This window comes from Chiloscyllium plagiosum, chromosome 29 (genome assembly GCF_004010195.1).
Source record: "Chiloscyllium plagiosum isolate BGI_BamShark_2017 chromosome 29, ASM401019v2, whole genome shotgun sequence".
Classification (NCBI taxonomy): domain Eukaryota; kingdom Metazoa; phylum Chordata; class Chondrichthyes; order Orectolobiformes; family Hemiscylliidae; genus Chiloscyllium; species Chiloscyllium plagiosum.
In genome coordinates, this window is record NC_057738.1 from 23,137,945 (window position 1) to 23,151,062 (window position 13,118).

Consider the following 13,118-nt stretch of genomic DNA (forward strand, 5'->3'; position numbering starts at 1 on the left):
CCCAGTTTATTATTAACTGAGTTGAGCTTTTCTCTGACAGCCTTTTAAAATGTGCTTTCTGTTACACGATTAAATCTGTTCTGCTCTGCTTCTGTTGTGGCTTGGGCAAAATGTCAAATGTTTCATGTACTGAAAAATACATTGCTCATACAGAATCAAGACTATTGTGGTGGATTACAAAGAAGGGTGAAATAATTGAACTGGGATATGTATTCAATTTCCATTAAAAGTTGTAAATTCCACTTTATGTTCTACTCTAAAGTCCATTGATCATTTTTCTAATGCCAGTTATCTATTTACAGTAGATATTGTAATTGACCTGTTCAGATGTATACCCTCTGGAGCAGGGCTGTTATGTGTAGTGGTAGTGCCTCTACCTTTGAGCCAGAAGACCTGGGTTCAAGTCACACATGCTTCAGATGTGTAGATATTTTCCAAACAACCTGCTCAGAGAATTTATTTTATAATTTCAAAAATATATATTAAATCACAAAATCTATTCATACAAGGTCACTAAAGCAGCTTGTTTCTGTACAGTAGTATATGGCAAAGAACAAACAATCATTGGGGTTTGACTCTATCTGGCAAAGAAACCAAAGGCAGCTCTCTCTTGTATAAAATTATAATTACATGTAATTGAAGCATCGGGAGGGTCTGATAACCAAACCCCCCCCCCCCCATTTAACATCAACAGAAAGACCTCAGATTGTGGTCATTCCCCACTGCGTGAGAATTATGACACATTTCTGGAGCAGGTGGGACTTGAACAAGAGCCCTCAGTTGTCTATGTAAACTTCCACCTCTCCTGGTAGTGGTGGGACTGCAACTCCTCTATCATGACTTGACAAGTTCCAAAAGCAGTTTTTAAGATAGATGTTACCATAAGTATTTATAATTGGAAAGGAGGGTAGAAGAGTTTTTATTTCATTTGTTCATATGAACAATGTTAGATTCATTTGAAGTAAAATTGAAACACACTAATCATTCAATTTTAAGAAGTGATACTCTTTTATGCCCTCAGTGTAGTCAAGCATTACTCTGCTTTAGATTACAAGTAGGTAGATCAGGAGATTGAAATATTCTTCAGTTAGCTATTAAACATTTGGTTGCAAAAAAGGCAACAAATCGCTTCAGACTAAGCAGAGTTGACCTTTGGAAAGTTTTTTGGTTTGCTTAGTTATGTTTGTTGCCACAGGGAAACACCTTCAAAGGTTTTGTCACTTTGATCGTGCTGCCATGTACTCATGACTCGTTACGTTTCAGTGCAGTTTATTGATGAATGAGAGCAGCTTTGCCAAATGCCATTAGCAGGAAGGCAGTCAACAATCTTGTTTTCTACACCAATGAAAGTTTGGGAGTTATAGATAGAGATGTCTGAGGGGTATTCAATTTCATGAGCTGTGTGGTCTCTTAGAAACTTTCAAATTTCTTTGTCCCACTGTTTCAACCAGCATTCAGCTGCCTCAGCCCAAACCTCTTGAATTATTTTTTACAGCTCTTTGCTCTCTCCCTATTTGTCCTTTGATCCATCTACTTACCCATATGTTTATCATCTTCTGTATTGCCTGCATTTTGGGCACAGTGTCAATTAAATTTTGTCTGATTACACTCCTGCAAACTGCTTTGCATCTTACAGTTGTGTTGCAGTTTTATTGAAACAAACTATTCACCAGAGTCTGAATTTTTTTCTTTGAATCGTAAAAATAGGGTGCACTCATAACAGTAAGGGCTTTTAATAGTTTCACTATTAATGGCCAAGATTTTGCTGAAAGATGGAATTAAGTAATTATGCAATCAACTTCCAACACTCGGAAAGTGAACAATTCCAATTCTCATTCATGTGAATTGTAAAACAAAATCTTTTTCAAAATGTCAAACTTAAAATATGTTTTATACTTTTTCCTTATGGATTTTTCTGCTCCTATTTTCTCTCTGGCGCAATCTGATTCTTCTTTCCCATTTGCTCTTTTTTTTCGTACTTGATTAAAGTCACCCACTCTTAACTCACCTTCTGTCTCCATTCATTTCTCAATACGACTTGCTAGTTCAGGAGATTAGATTAGATTACTTAGTGTGGAAACAGGCACTTCAACCCAACAAGTCCACACCGCCCCGCCGAAGCGCAACCCACCCATACCCCTACATTTACCCCTTACCTAACACTACGGGCAATTTAGCATGGCCAATTCACCTGGCCTGCACATCTTTGGACTGTGGGAGGAAACCAGAGCACCCGGAGGAAACCCACGCAGACGCCACACAGTCAGTCGCCTGAGGCGGGAATTGAACCCGGGTCTCTGGCGCTGTGAGGCAGCAGTGCTAACCACTGTGCCACCGTGCCGCCCACTATTTTTCCTGCTGTTGGTGTTGTTATTAGTCCACATTTGTGTGCAGCTCTGTGGGCAAAGTGTAAACATACAAGAATAAGCCTTAATTAACAGGGCACATTCCAGCACTATTGGATCCCTTATTTTAAGGATTGTCCCTGTACTTTCACTAGCTCACTTGATGAATTTAATGGTCTATATAATATTATGGAAAAGCTCTTCACTAATGCAGGAACAAATTACATGTGGATTATAGAGCCAGTCTCATAACTGTGAAGATTACACTGTTACCAAAGAGTTGGTGTCCTATTCTGTCGCACCATGCCTGAGAAAGGTGCATTTTACGGAGGCCACCAGGAAGGGCAATTATCAAAGCTTGTGATGTCACTTCTGATTGTAATGGCGTTGTTATAAATATCTGCTTCAACTTCTTTGCCTGTGATTAAAAAACAAAATTGGCATGTTTGTGCAGTAGCACTGAGAGTTTATAACTATTTACTGGTCTACTGGCAGTGCGTTGGATTATTGTTTCCAAGTGACAGAATCCCTCTGCTCACTTTTCCAAATTTCTTAAGCTTTGCTTTTCAAAATAAAGAGATTGAGTAATTACTTTGCAGCATATCTATTATATGTGTCCTAGGCAGCTTTGTGGTCTTGAGCAATGGGTTACCTTTGGTTGTGTGAGGGTAAATTCAGGCAATTGTATCTCAAGTTTTCTGCCATTTAATAGATCACCTATAGATTAAAATAAGTTATTGTGCATCATAAAGCTTTCTTTATGAATCTAAACCTATGTTATGTTTAACTGTGTTTTTTTTTAAATCTGTAAACCAGGTTTTAAGTGTCCTGTGTGCTCAAAGTTTGTTTCCACGGATGAAATGGATTTGCACCTTGTCATGTGTCTGACCAAACCAAGGGTGACCTATAATGGTAAGGAGTCTTATTTTATTTGATATGCTGAGCTTCATTTTGTAAAAGTCATGGTAATCTTTCATGGTCCATCAAAATACTACTTTTAGTGCCATCATCAGCTGTTCACACTGCAGTGAGTAACTCAGTTTGACACTCCTACAATTTCACCTTTTGCACTGTGGATGGCTCTCTTACCTATCGAGAAATCATGTATATTTCCTCCTGCGGATGTGGCATTTTGAAGACTGAGATGAGCAGTCATTAACTAATTGTTTCTGTTCTGTAGCAATTAGTCCAGATATACATCAGGCTTAACAAAGACTCCAATCTTGGAGTGTCCCAAAATCATGGGCGTGCTGTGCAAAAAAAATCCAGTAAGCCAGTTAGGATGGATTAAAAGCCAGTTAGGATGGATCATTTGGACCTGATCAAATGTATCTCAGATCTCTGTCGGAATTTAAGGAAGATAATGCTGGGCTTCTTGCTGAGCTATTTGTATCATCAGTAGAGTGAGGTCTCAGAAGGCTGGATGTTGGCTAATGTAGTGCCATTATTTGAGAAAGATGGTAAGGAGAAGTCAGGGAACTATAGACCAGTGAGCTTGATGTCAGTGGTGGGTAAGGAGTTGGAGGAGATTCTAAGGGACAGGATTTATGTGCATTTGGAAAGATGAGGACTGGCTGGGAATAGTCAGCACAGCTTTGTGCATGGGAAATTGTGTCTCACTAACTTGATTGAGTTTTTTGAAGAAGTGACCAGATTTAATGAAGGTAGAGTGGTAGACATTGTCTGTAAGGTACTTGACAAGGCTCCACACGATAGACTGGTTAGCAAGGTTAGATAACATGGGATCCGGGGCAGCTAGCCAATTGGATACAAAATTGGCCTGAGGGTAGGAGACAGGGGTTGGTGGTGGAGGTTTGTTTTTTGGACTGAAGGCCTGTGATCAGTGGTGTGCTGCAAGGATTGGTGTGGGTCCACTGCTTTTCATCATTAATATAAATGATTTGGATGTGAATATAGGAGGTAAGGTTAGTAAGTTTGCAGATGACACCAAAATTGGTGGTATAATGAACAGTGAAGGTGGTTATCTCGGAGTATAACAAGACCTTAATCAGTTGGGCCAATGGGCCAAGGAGTGGCAGATGGCATTTGATTTAGATAAATGTGAGATGTTGCATTTTGCTAAGACAAATCAAGGCAGCATTTATACAGTTAATGGGGGGGGGGTCCTTTTGAATGTTGTTGAAGAGACCTACGTGTGCAGGTAGTTCCTTGAAGGTGGAGTCACAGGTAGATAGGATAGTGAAGAAGGCATTTGGCATTCTTCCCTTTATTGGTCAGTGCATTGAGTATAGGAGTTGGGATGTCATATTATGGATGTAGAGGCCATTGTTTAGCCCACTTTTAGAAAACTATGTTTAATTCTGGTCTCCCTGCTATAGAAAAGATGTTGTTAAACCTGAAAGGGTTCAGAATAGATTTGCAAGGATGATGCTGGTGTTGGAGGGTTTGCGCTATAGGGAGAGGCTAAATAGACTGGGTTTATTTTCCCTGGAGCATTGGAGGCTTCGAGCTAACCCTTATAGAGGTTTATAAAATCATGAGGGGCATGGAGAGGATGAGTGGCCAATGTATTTTTACCAGGGTAAGGGAATCTAAACCTCTAGTCCCTCTAGTTTTAACGTGAGAAGGGAAATTTTAAAAAGGACCTAAGGGGCACCTTTTTCACACAGCGGGTAGTGTGTGTATGGAATGAGCCTCCAGAGGAAGTGGTGGAGACGGGTACAATTGCAACATTTAAAAGGTATCCAGATTGGTACATGAATAGAAATGTTTAGAGGGATATGGGCCTAATACTGGCAAAATGGGGCTACGTTAGTTTGAATATCTGGTAGACATGGATGAGTTGGACTGGGAAGGGTCTGTTTTTGTGCTGTGTAACTCTATGACTCTATGGTTCTGAACCAATCATTCTGAAAGTGCCTGATCTAAATAAAGTTAGGTGTGATAATTCAGCCAGTGGTGGTTATTTTGCAATCCCTGAAATATTAACGTAAGAACCAGAAGCAGGAGTAGGCCATTTTGCCCTTCGAGCTACCTCCGCCATTTAATAAGAACATGACTGATCTTTTTGTGGCCTCAGCTCCACTTACCCACCCTCTCACTATTACCCTAAATTCCTGCACTGTTCAAAAAGTTATCTATCATAGCTTTAGAAGCGTTCTATAAGGAATTCTCAACTATTTCACTGGGCAGGGAATTCCACAGATTCTCAACCCTCTGGATGAAGAAGTTCCTTCTCAATTCAGTCCTAAATCTGCTTCCCCTAATTTTGAGGCTATGCCCTCTTGTTTTAGTTTCATCCGCCAGTGGAAACATCCTCACTACTTCTGTTTTATCGATTCCCTTCATAATTTTGTGTTTCTATAAGATTCCCCCTCATTCTTCTAAATTCCAATGAATATAACCCCAGCCTACTCAGGCTTTCATCAGCTCCGGGATCAACCTAGTGAACCACCTCTGCATCCCCTCTAGTGCCAGTACATCCTTTCTCAAGTAAGGAGACCAAAACTGCATGCAGTACTCCAGGTGTGGCCTCACCATCGCCCTATACAGCTGCAGCATAACCTCCCTGTTTTTAAACTCAATCCCTTTAGCAATGAAGGACAAAATTTCGTTTGCCTTCCTAATTACCTGCTGGACCTGCAAACCAACCTTCTGTGATTGATGCACAAGGACACCCAGGTCCCTCTGCACAGCAGCATGCTGCATTGTTTTACTACTCGAGCAACAGTCCTTTTAACTGTTGGTCCTACCAAAATGGATAACTTCACATTTATTTACATTGTACTCCATCTGCCAGACCTTTTGCCCATTTCATTTAAACTATTAATGTCCCACTGTAAGCTTTCACAGTCCTCTGCACACTTTGCTCTACCACTCATCTTAGTTGTCATTAACATTGTCTAGATAGAGAATGACTACTTTTTTTTATTTCCCATGTTTACGTACACCATCTGTCAGTGAGCTGTCAGTCAAAGGATAATAGAGAGCATTGAAATCGATGAAATATAGGGCAATGCCCATTGCAGAATATGTTTTCAAATCCAAATATAAGTTGGCACTAATGAAAAGCTTTATTCCTATCCTGAGAGAAGCTGCAATTTACTTCAGCACTGTTACTGTAATTATTAAATAGTTTCTTAGTTGTTGGGTTCCTACTGACTGACTTGTGACATTGTTGTAGTTTTGCAAATTGATAATAAACTGTTTTTCCTTCTAAGGTGTTTCCTCCTTCACCATTTAAACTGTCATTTCTGCTGCTTGCCTCTGGTCAGAGCGATGCAGTGCACTAACATCTCTCTGTACACTGTTGAAACTGATATTTGAACAAATTACAGGTAGTTCTCCTATAATGCTGAAGTTGTGTTCCAGCAAAATCTTGCTTAATAAAAAGTCGCTTCATGTAAATAATGGGGCCTATGGGAAAAGTGGTGTTAGGGGCAGATCAACAAAAAATCTCAAAATTGCTCAGAAATCACCCAAAAGTCTAACACAGAGAGTATAGCACAGCCTGATTGAAGGCTGAGATCATATTTATTGACAAAGCAAAAGTAAATTTAACTCAGTACACTGTAAGAAAGCTGCTCCCTAGACAGTGGGCGGCACGGTGGCTCAGTGGTTAGCATTGCTGCCTCACAGCTCCAGGGACTCGGGTTCAATTCCCGCCTCAGGCAACTGTCTGTGTGGAGTTTGCACATTCTCCCTGTGTCTGTGTGGGCTTCCTCTGAGTGTTCTGGTTTCCTCCCACAGTCACAAAGATGTGCAGGTCAGGTGGATTGGCCATGCTAAATTGCCCATAGTGTTAGGTGCATTAGTCAGAGGGAAATGGGTCTGGGTGGGCGTGCACTTGCACAGAACCAAGTCTGCGAACTGATCCCTGCTGGAATCTTGCTATTACCAACAAAGGAAGTGTTCTCCAAAATACCGTTCCCTAATTCTTTCGCGACATTATAGCCAAATTGCGCATTAACCCAGAGCTATCTGTCGAGGCATATACTTGAATTATGCAGAAAATCTAGATGGTTTCTCCTTTTGCAGAATGTGATTGTGTGGCGAAAGCTCAAAGTATGGCTGCATTGAAATAGAAGCTAAGGTGGCACTAACGGTTATGAAGACATTGCTCAAATATTCCAATTCTGACCCAGATGTGCTTTTCTGAGGAAGCTATAAACACTGGGAAGCTTAGAGAAAATGACCAGTTTCCATCAGTGTGACTAAATAAAGTATCACATTCAGGTACTTTGCAATTAGATTTGGCTGTATTCCTTCAATAAACTGAAAGGAAATGCTAACTGTGTCAAATGTTGCATATGTCCTTTGAATACTGTTGACCAGATGGTTACTAGGTGATATTTCCTGGCGAGACTTGTAGCTAAAAGTAAGTCTTTACCGTTAATTGTTTCTTGTTGTTTGACTTCCACTCTTTGTGTGGATGTGTTTTTCTGTGAACTTAATCTGATATATCTCATCCTTGCTCATTCTTCCACCCTTGTCATATTGTGATATCGTTACAGCTGGGACAACAGTTATCAGCATTTGCTGCAAATTGTTTTTTGTAAATATGCATGCAAGCATTAAATTATCTGACGTTATCTACTAAAATGTTCCCTCCTGATTAGTTCATTCAGCAGCTGGTTATTTCAGCTTTTGCATGCTTCTGAATTCCGCCTGTCCCACCAATAAGTTGATACTTTTTTTCCAATTGTGTTTCTATTTGCCATTTTTATAGCAGCATACTTACGTTTTATGGGTTTTTCACCAGCTCAAGCTTCCTCTCATTGCAATCTTAATTTGCTATTGGATAATGCAGTCTAGTGTTGCAGTGACTTAAAGTAAAAGTGGGAGGCCTAACTATGGTAAGCTAAAGAATGCAATATTCAGACAGCAATATCAGGGCCACTTCACGTATACGGTATTCAATTTTAGCATGCTCAATCTGGCAGATATCAGGCAGTGGTGTAGTTAGCGGGGAATCCAGAGACCTGGATAATGTGCTGGGCACCTGGTATTGAATCCCATTATGGCAGATGGTGGAATTTGAATTCAATAAATAAAATCTAAGATTAAGAGTCTGATGATTACCATAAATCCATTGTCGGAAAAACCTCCCTGCTTCACTAATGTCCTTTAGGGAAGGGAACGTACCAGGTCTGGACCACATGTGACTTCAATTGATTAGATTTGATTTGATTTATTCTTGTCGCAAGTAGTTGGATACAGTGAAAAGTTTTTTTGTTTCACTTGCAATATGGCCAGACCATACCAACTTATAGAAGTTTATAGAATAATGAGAGGTATAGACAGAGTTAATGGTAGTTGTCTTTTCCCTAGGATGGAGGATTTCAAGACTAGGGGGCACATTTTTAAGGGGAGAGGACAGAGATTCAAAAAAGATGTGAGAGCCAAATGTTTTACAGACAGGATGGTTTGTGTGTGGAATGAGCTTTCTGACAGTTACAAGGTTTAAAAGACATTTGGATAAGTCCATAACCAGGAAAGGTTTGGAGGGATATGGGCCAGGAGTAGGCAGATGGGACTCGTTTAATTTGGGATTATATTTGGCATGGACTGGTTGGAATGAAGGTCCTGTTTCTGTGCTGTATTACTATGACAAAGATATAGGGTGATTGAACACAGTGAGGAATTAAAAAGTTACAGCTGCAAAGAAGGCGCAGAAAAAGCAAGATCAACGTTAGATTTGAAATTTGAGAGGTCCTTTCAGAAGTCTAATACTAGCAGGGAAGAAGCTATTCTTGAATCTGTTGAAGCTTTCATATCTTCTGCCTGATGGAAGACGTTGGAAGAGATTATAATGGGGGTGGGAGGGGACTTTGACGATGCTGGCAGCCCTTCTGCGGCACCGACCATCGTGGGTGGAGTCTGTGGCTGGAAGGTTGGCTTGTTTGATGGACTGGGCTGTGTTCACGTCTATCTGTAGTTTTTTACGGTCCTGAGCAGAGCAGTTGCCGTACAAGGAGTGATGCCTTCTTGACTGTTGCATCAACGTGGGTGGTCCAGGACAGATTGTTGATGATTGTCACTCTTAGGAACTTGCTGCTGTAGACTATCTCCACCTCAACCCCATTGTCCTAGATAGGGGTGTGCCCCCCTTATTGCTTCCTGAAGTCGATGATCGGCTGTTTAGTTTTGCTGATGTTGAGGGAGAGATTGTTATCTTTACAGCACACCACCAAGCACTCGTATCTCCTTCCTGCATTCTGTCTCGCCATTGTTTGATATCCGGCCTACAACTGTGGTATCGCCGGTGAACTTGTAAATAGAGTTCAGATGAAGTTTGGCCACACAGTCATGAGTGTACAGGGAATACAGGAAGGGGGGAATGAGTACACAGCCTTGCAGGGCACTGGTGTTTAGGAGGAGGAGGTACTGTCGCCTATCCTTACTAATTCTGGTCTGTGGGTCAGCAAGTCAAAGATCCAGTTGCAGAGGGTGATGCAGAGACCCAGGTCTTGGAGTTTGAAGATTAGTTTGGTTGGGATTATAGTATTAAGGTTGGATCTGAAGTTAGTAAGTAGAAGCCCGATGTACGTATCATTGTTATCCAGATGTTCCATGGATGAGGATCAGGGAGCTGGTGTTTGTCATGGGTAATAAATGCTGGTGAAGACAGTAATGCCCATAGCCTGTGAATGAATAATTTTTTAAAACTTGCAGATGGCAAGGATACCCAACCCAATCCAACTGTGTCCTCTTTAAATGTGCAGATCAGCATCCACTAAGGGAAATGAGAAAGTTCCCTGCCAAATCAAACCTGTCTGGACCCACAACAGAGTTATGGTCAATTATTTTGCTAAATTTGTTAGTGGGACAAGAATTCTCCTTTAGGCCCCTCCACTTGGCTCTTCCCTTTTCCCCAGCTGATTCCCTTACTGGAACAATTCCCTTGTACAATGATTTGTCTCCTTGTAACTTGTCATACAATCAAGACCCAGTTGTTAAAACAGGGCTGAGCCTAATTGACGTTTTTACAGTAAGCCAACATAAGATGAGGCGTGGGAATGTTTGCTGATGATTGCACTATGTTCAGCACCACTACTCAGATACTGAAGCAGGCCATGTCCATGTGTAGTGTGAGCAGGACAATATCCAGGTTTGGGCTAAAATGCTGCAAGTAAGATTTTGTGCCACACAAATGCCAGGCAATGATCATTTCCGATAAAAGATCATTTAACTACTGCCCCTTGAATTTCAATGACATTACTATCTGTGAAATACCCTACCAATATCCTGGGCTTACCATTGACCAGAAACTTAACTGGACTCATTATATAAACACAAGAGCAGGTCAGAGGCTGGGAATGATTAGAGATTAGATTAGATTAGATTCCGTACAGGGTGGAAACAGGCCCTTTGGCCCAACAAGTCCACACCGGCCCTCTGAAGAGTAACCCACCCCAGACCTTTTCCCTCTGACTAATGCAACACTATGGGCAATTTAACATGGCCAATTCACCTAACCAGCACAACTTTGGACTGTAGGAGGAAACCCGCGCAAACACAGGGAGAACGTGCAAACTCCACACAGATAGTCACCCGAGGCTAGAATCGAACCTGGGTCCCTGGTGCTGTGAGGCAGCAGCGCTAACCACTGAGGCACTGTGTCGTCCAGCAAGTAATACTGCAGCAAGTAACTCACCACCTCACTCAAAGCCTGTCCACTGTCTACAAGGCACAGAAGTGTGCTGGAATACTCCCCATTTGCCCGGATGAGTGCAGCTCCAACAAAACTCAAGAAGCCTGACACCATTCAGGACAAAGCAACTAACTTTACTGCCACCAGACGTGGAAACATCCACCTCCTCCACCACCGACGCTCAGCAGCAGCAATGCTTATCATTTACAGGATGCACTGCAGAAAATCACCAAAGATCCTTAGTCAGCACCTTGCAAATCCACAACCACTACCATCTAGACAAACAAAGTTAGCAGGTAGGAATACCACCACCTGCCAAATTGCCTTTGAAGCCTTTCATCATTTTAACTTAGCAATATAATCGCCATCCTTCAGTGCTGTTGGGTCAGAATCCTGGAATTCACGCCATAACAGCCTTGCGGGTCTACCTACACTAGACTGCAGCAGTTGAAGAAGGCAGTTTACCCCCACCTCTGGAGGGCAACAGATAATAAGTGCTGACCAGCCAGCAATGTAGAGTGGGTAAAAAAAATGCTGCTCGATTCTCTGCGCCCTGTCCCAACTCACCTTCAATGCCTGGGAGGTAAAACATCGTCCCTTTGTTAAAACAAAGTGGAGCTTTTTGGAATCCTCCTTCTTAAAACACGGAACATCATACAGTATTGACCAATTTCCACCCCCGGTAATGTTGAATGTGATTATTCAGATACACATTTATAGAAAAATAGTAATATAACCTGTTAGCTGTTGAAAACAGCTATGAAGAGTGTTTTCCCTCTGTTGATTCCATTTAAATGATGGCAACAAAGAAAGCATTTGTCAGATTCAGAAAGCAAACCTTTGTTACAATTGAGGCAACATCAGCTGCTTTCCAATCTAATTATTTTTAAAAAGCTGGCATTTGTTGAGCTCTTCATGAATTCTCTTTTTCCAGCACAGTGTTTCAGTACAAACAGTGTCCTCAGGAGATTTGTATCTACTGGCGAATGTGTTTGTAGTATCCATTATCAATAGGATCTTTTAGTACGTTCATTGCCAAAGTGCTGTAAAAGAAACAGCCCAGTCCAGTCCATTGCACTGCCATTTTGTGTCAATGTGTCTGGTGTAAAACTCTTAATGCTTCACCTTACTCTCACTAGGAATAGGCAGGTTATCAGTGTTAACTGTGTGATATTGCATAATTCAAAATTTCTCAGTGCAGACTGATAACCGATATAATCATTGACCTTCCTACTTCTAAACAAGAGTTCAGAAATTTGAATTGCTGCTGGTGTGTCTTTCACTGGTAGAAAACAAAAAATGCAGAAAGTACTCAGCAGATCTTTGGAAATAGAAACAGAGTTGAGGTTTCAGGCCTATTCATCAGGTTTGCAAATGATTTTTGACATTTATATAAATGGTTTGGATTTGAATATAGAAGATTATGGTTAGTAAGTTTGCAGATTACACCAAAATTGGTGGTGTAACAGACAGCAAAGGTTACCTCAGAGTACAATGGGGCCTTGATCAGATGGGCCGATGGACCAAGGGGTGGCAGATGGAGTTTGATTTAGATAAATGTGAGGTGCTACATTTTAGAAAGGCAAATTATGGCAGGGCGTATACAGTTAATGGTAAGGTCCTGGGAGTGTTGCTGAACAAAGAAACCTTGGAGTGCAAGTTCTTAGTTCCTTGAAAGTTGAATCCCAGGTAGACAAGGTAGTGAAGAAGGCATTTAGTACACTTGCCTTTATTGGTCAGAGCATTGAGTATAGGAGTCGGGATGTCATGTTATGGCTGTATAGGACATTGTTTAGGCCACCTTTGGAATACTGCGTTCAATTCTAGCCTCTGTGCTGTAGGAAGATTGTTGTGAAACATGAAAGGGGTCAGGAACAATTTACAAAGATGTTACCAGGATTGGAGGGTTTGAACTATAGGGAGAGGCTGAATAGGCTGGGGCTATTTTCCCTGGAACATTGGAGGCTGAAGGGTGACCTTACAGAGGTTTATAAAATCATGAGGGGCATGGATAGGATGTGAAGTCAAGGTCTTTTCTCCAGGGTAGGGGAGGCCAAAACTAGAGGGCATAGGTTTAAGGTGAGAGGGGAAAGAGTTAAAAGGGACCTGAGGGGCAATGTCTTCATGCACAGGGCCATGTGTGTATGGAATGAGCTGCC

At 41.4% G+C, this 13,118-nt stretch overlaps 1 protein-coding gene across 1 annotated transcript in view; it reads left to right on the forward strand.

Annotated features, from left to right (window-relative positions):
* LOC122564430 (E3 ubiquitin-protein ligase znrf2-like) overlaps positions 1-13,118 on the forward strand; it is a 205,011-nt gene that overhangs the window by 113,927 nt on the left and 77,966 nt on the right. The window contains exon 2 of the mRNA XM_043719277.1: positions 3,162-3,257. Within this exon, the coding sequence (XP_043575212.1) occupies positions 3,162-3,257 (96 nt within the window). The remainder of the gene's footprint in view (positions 1-3,161; positions 3,258-13,118) is intronic.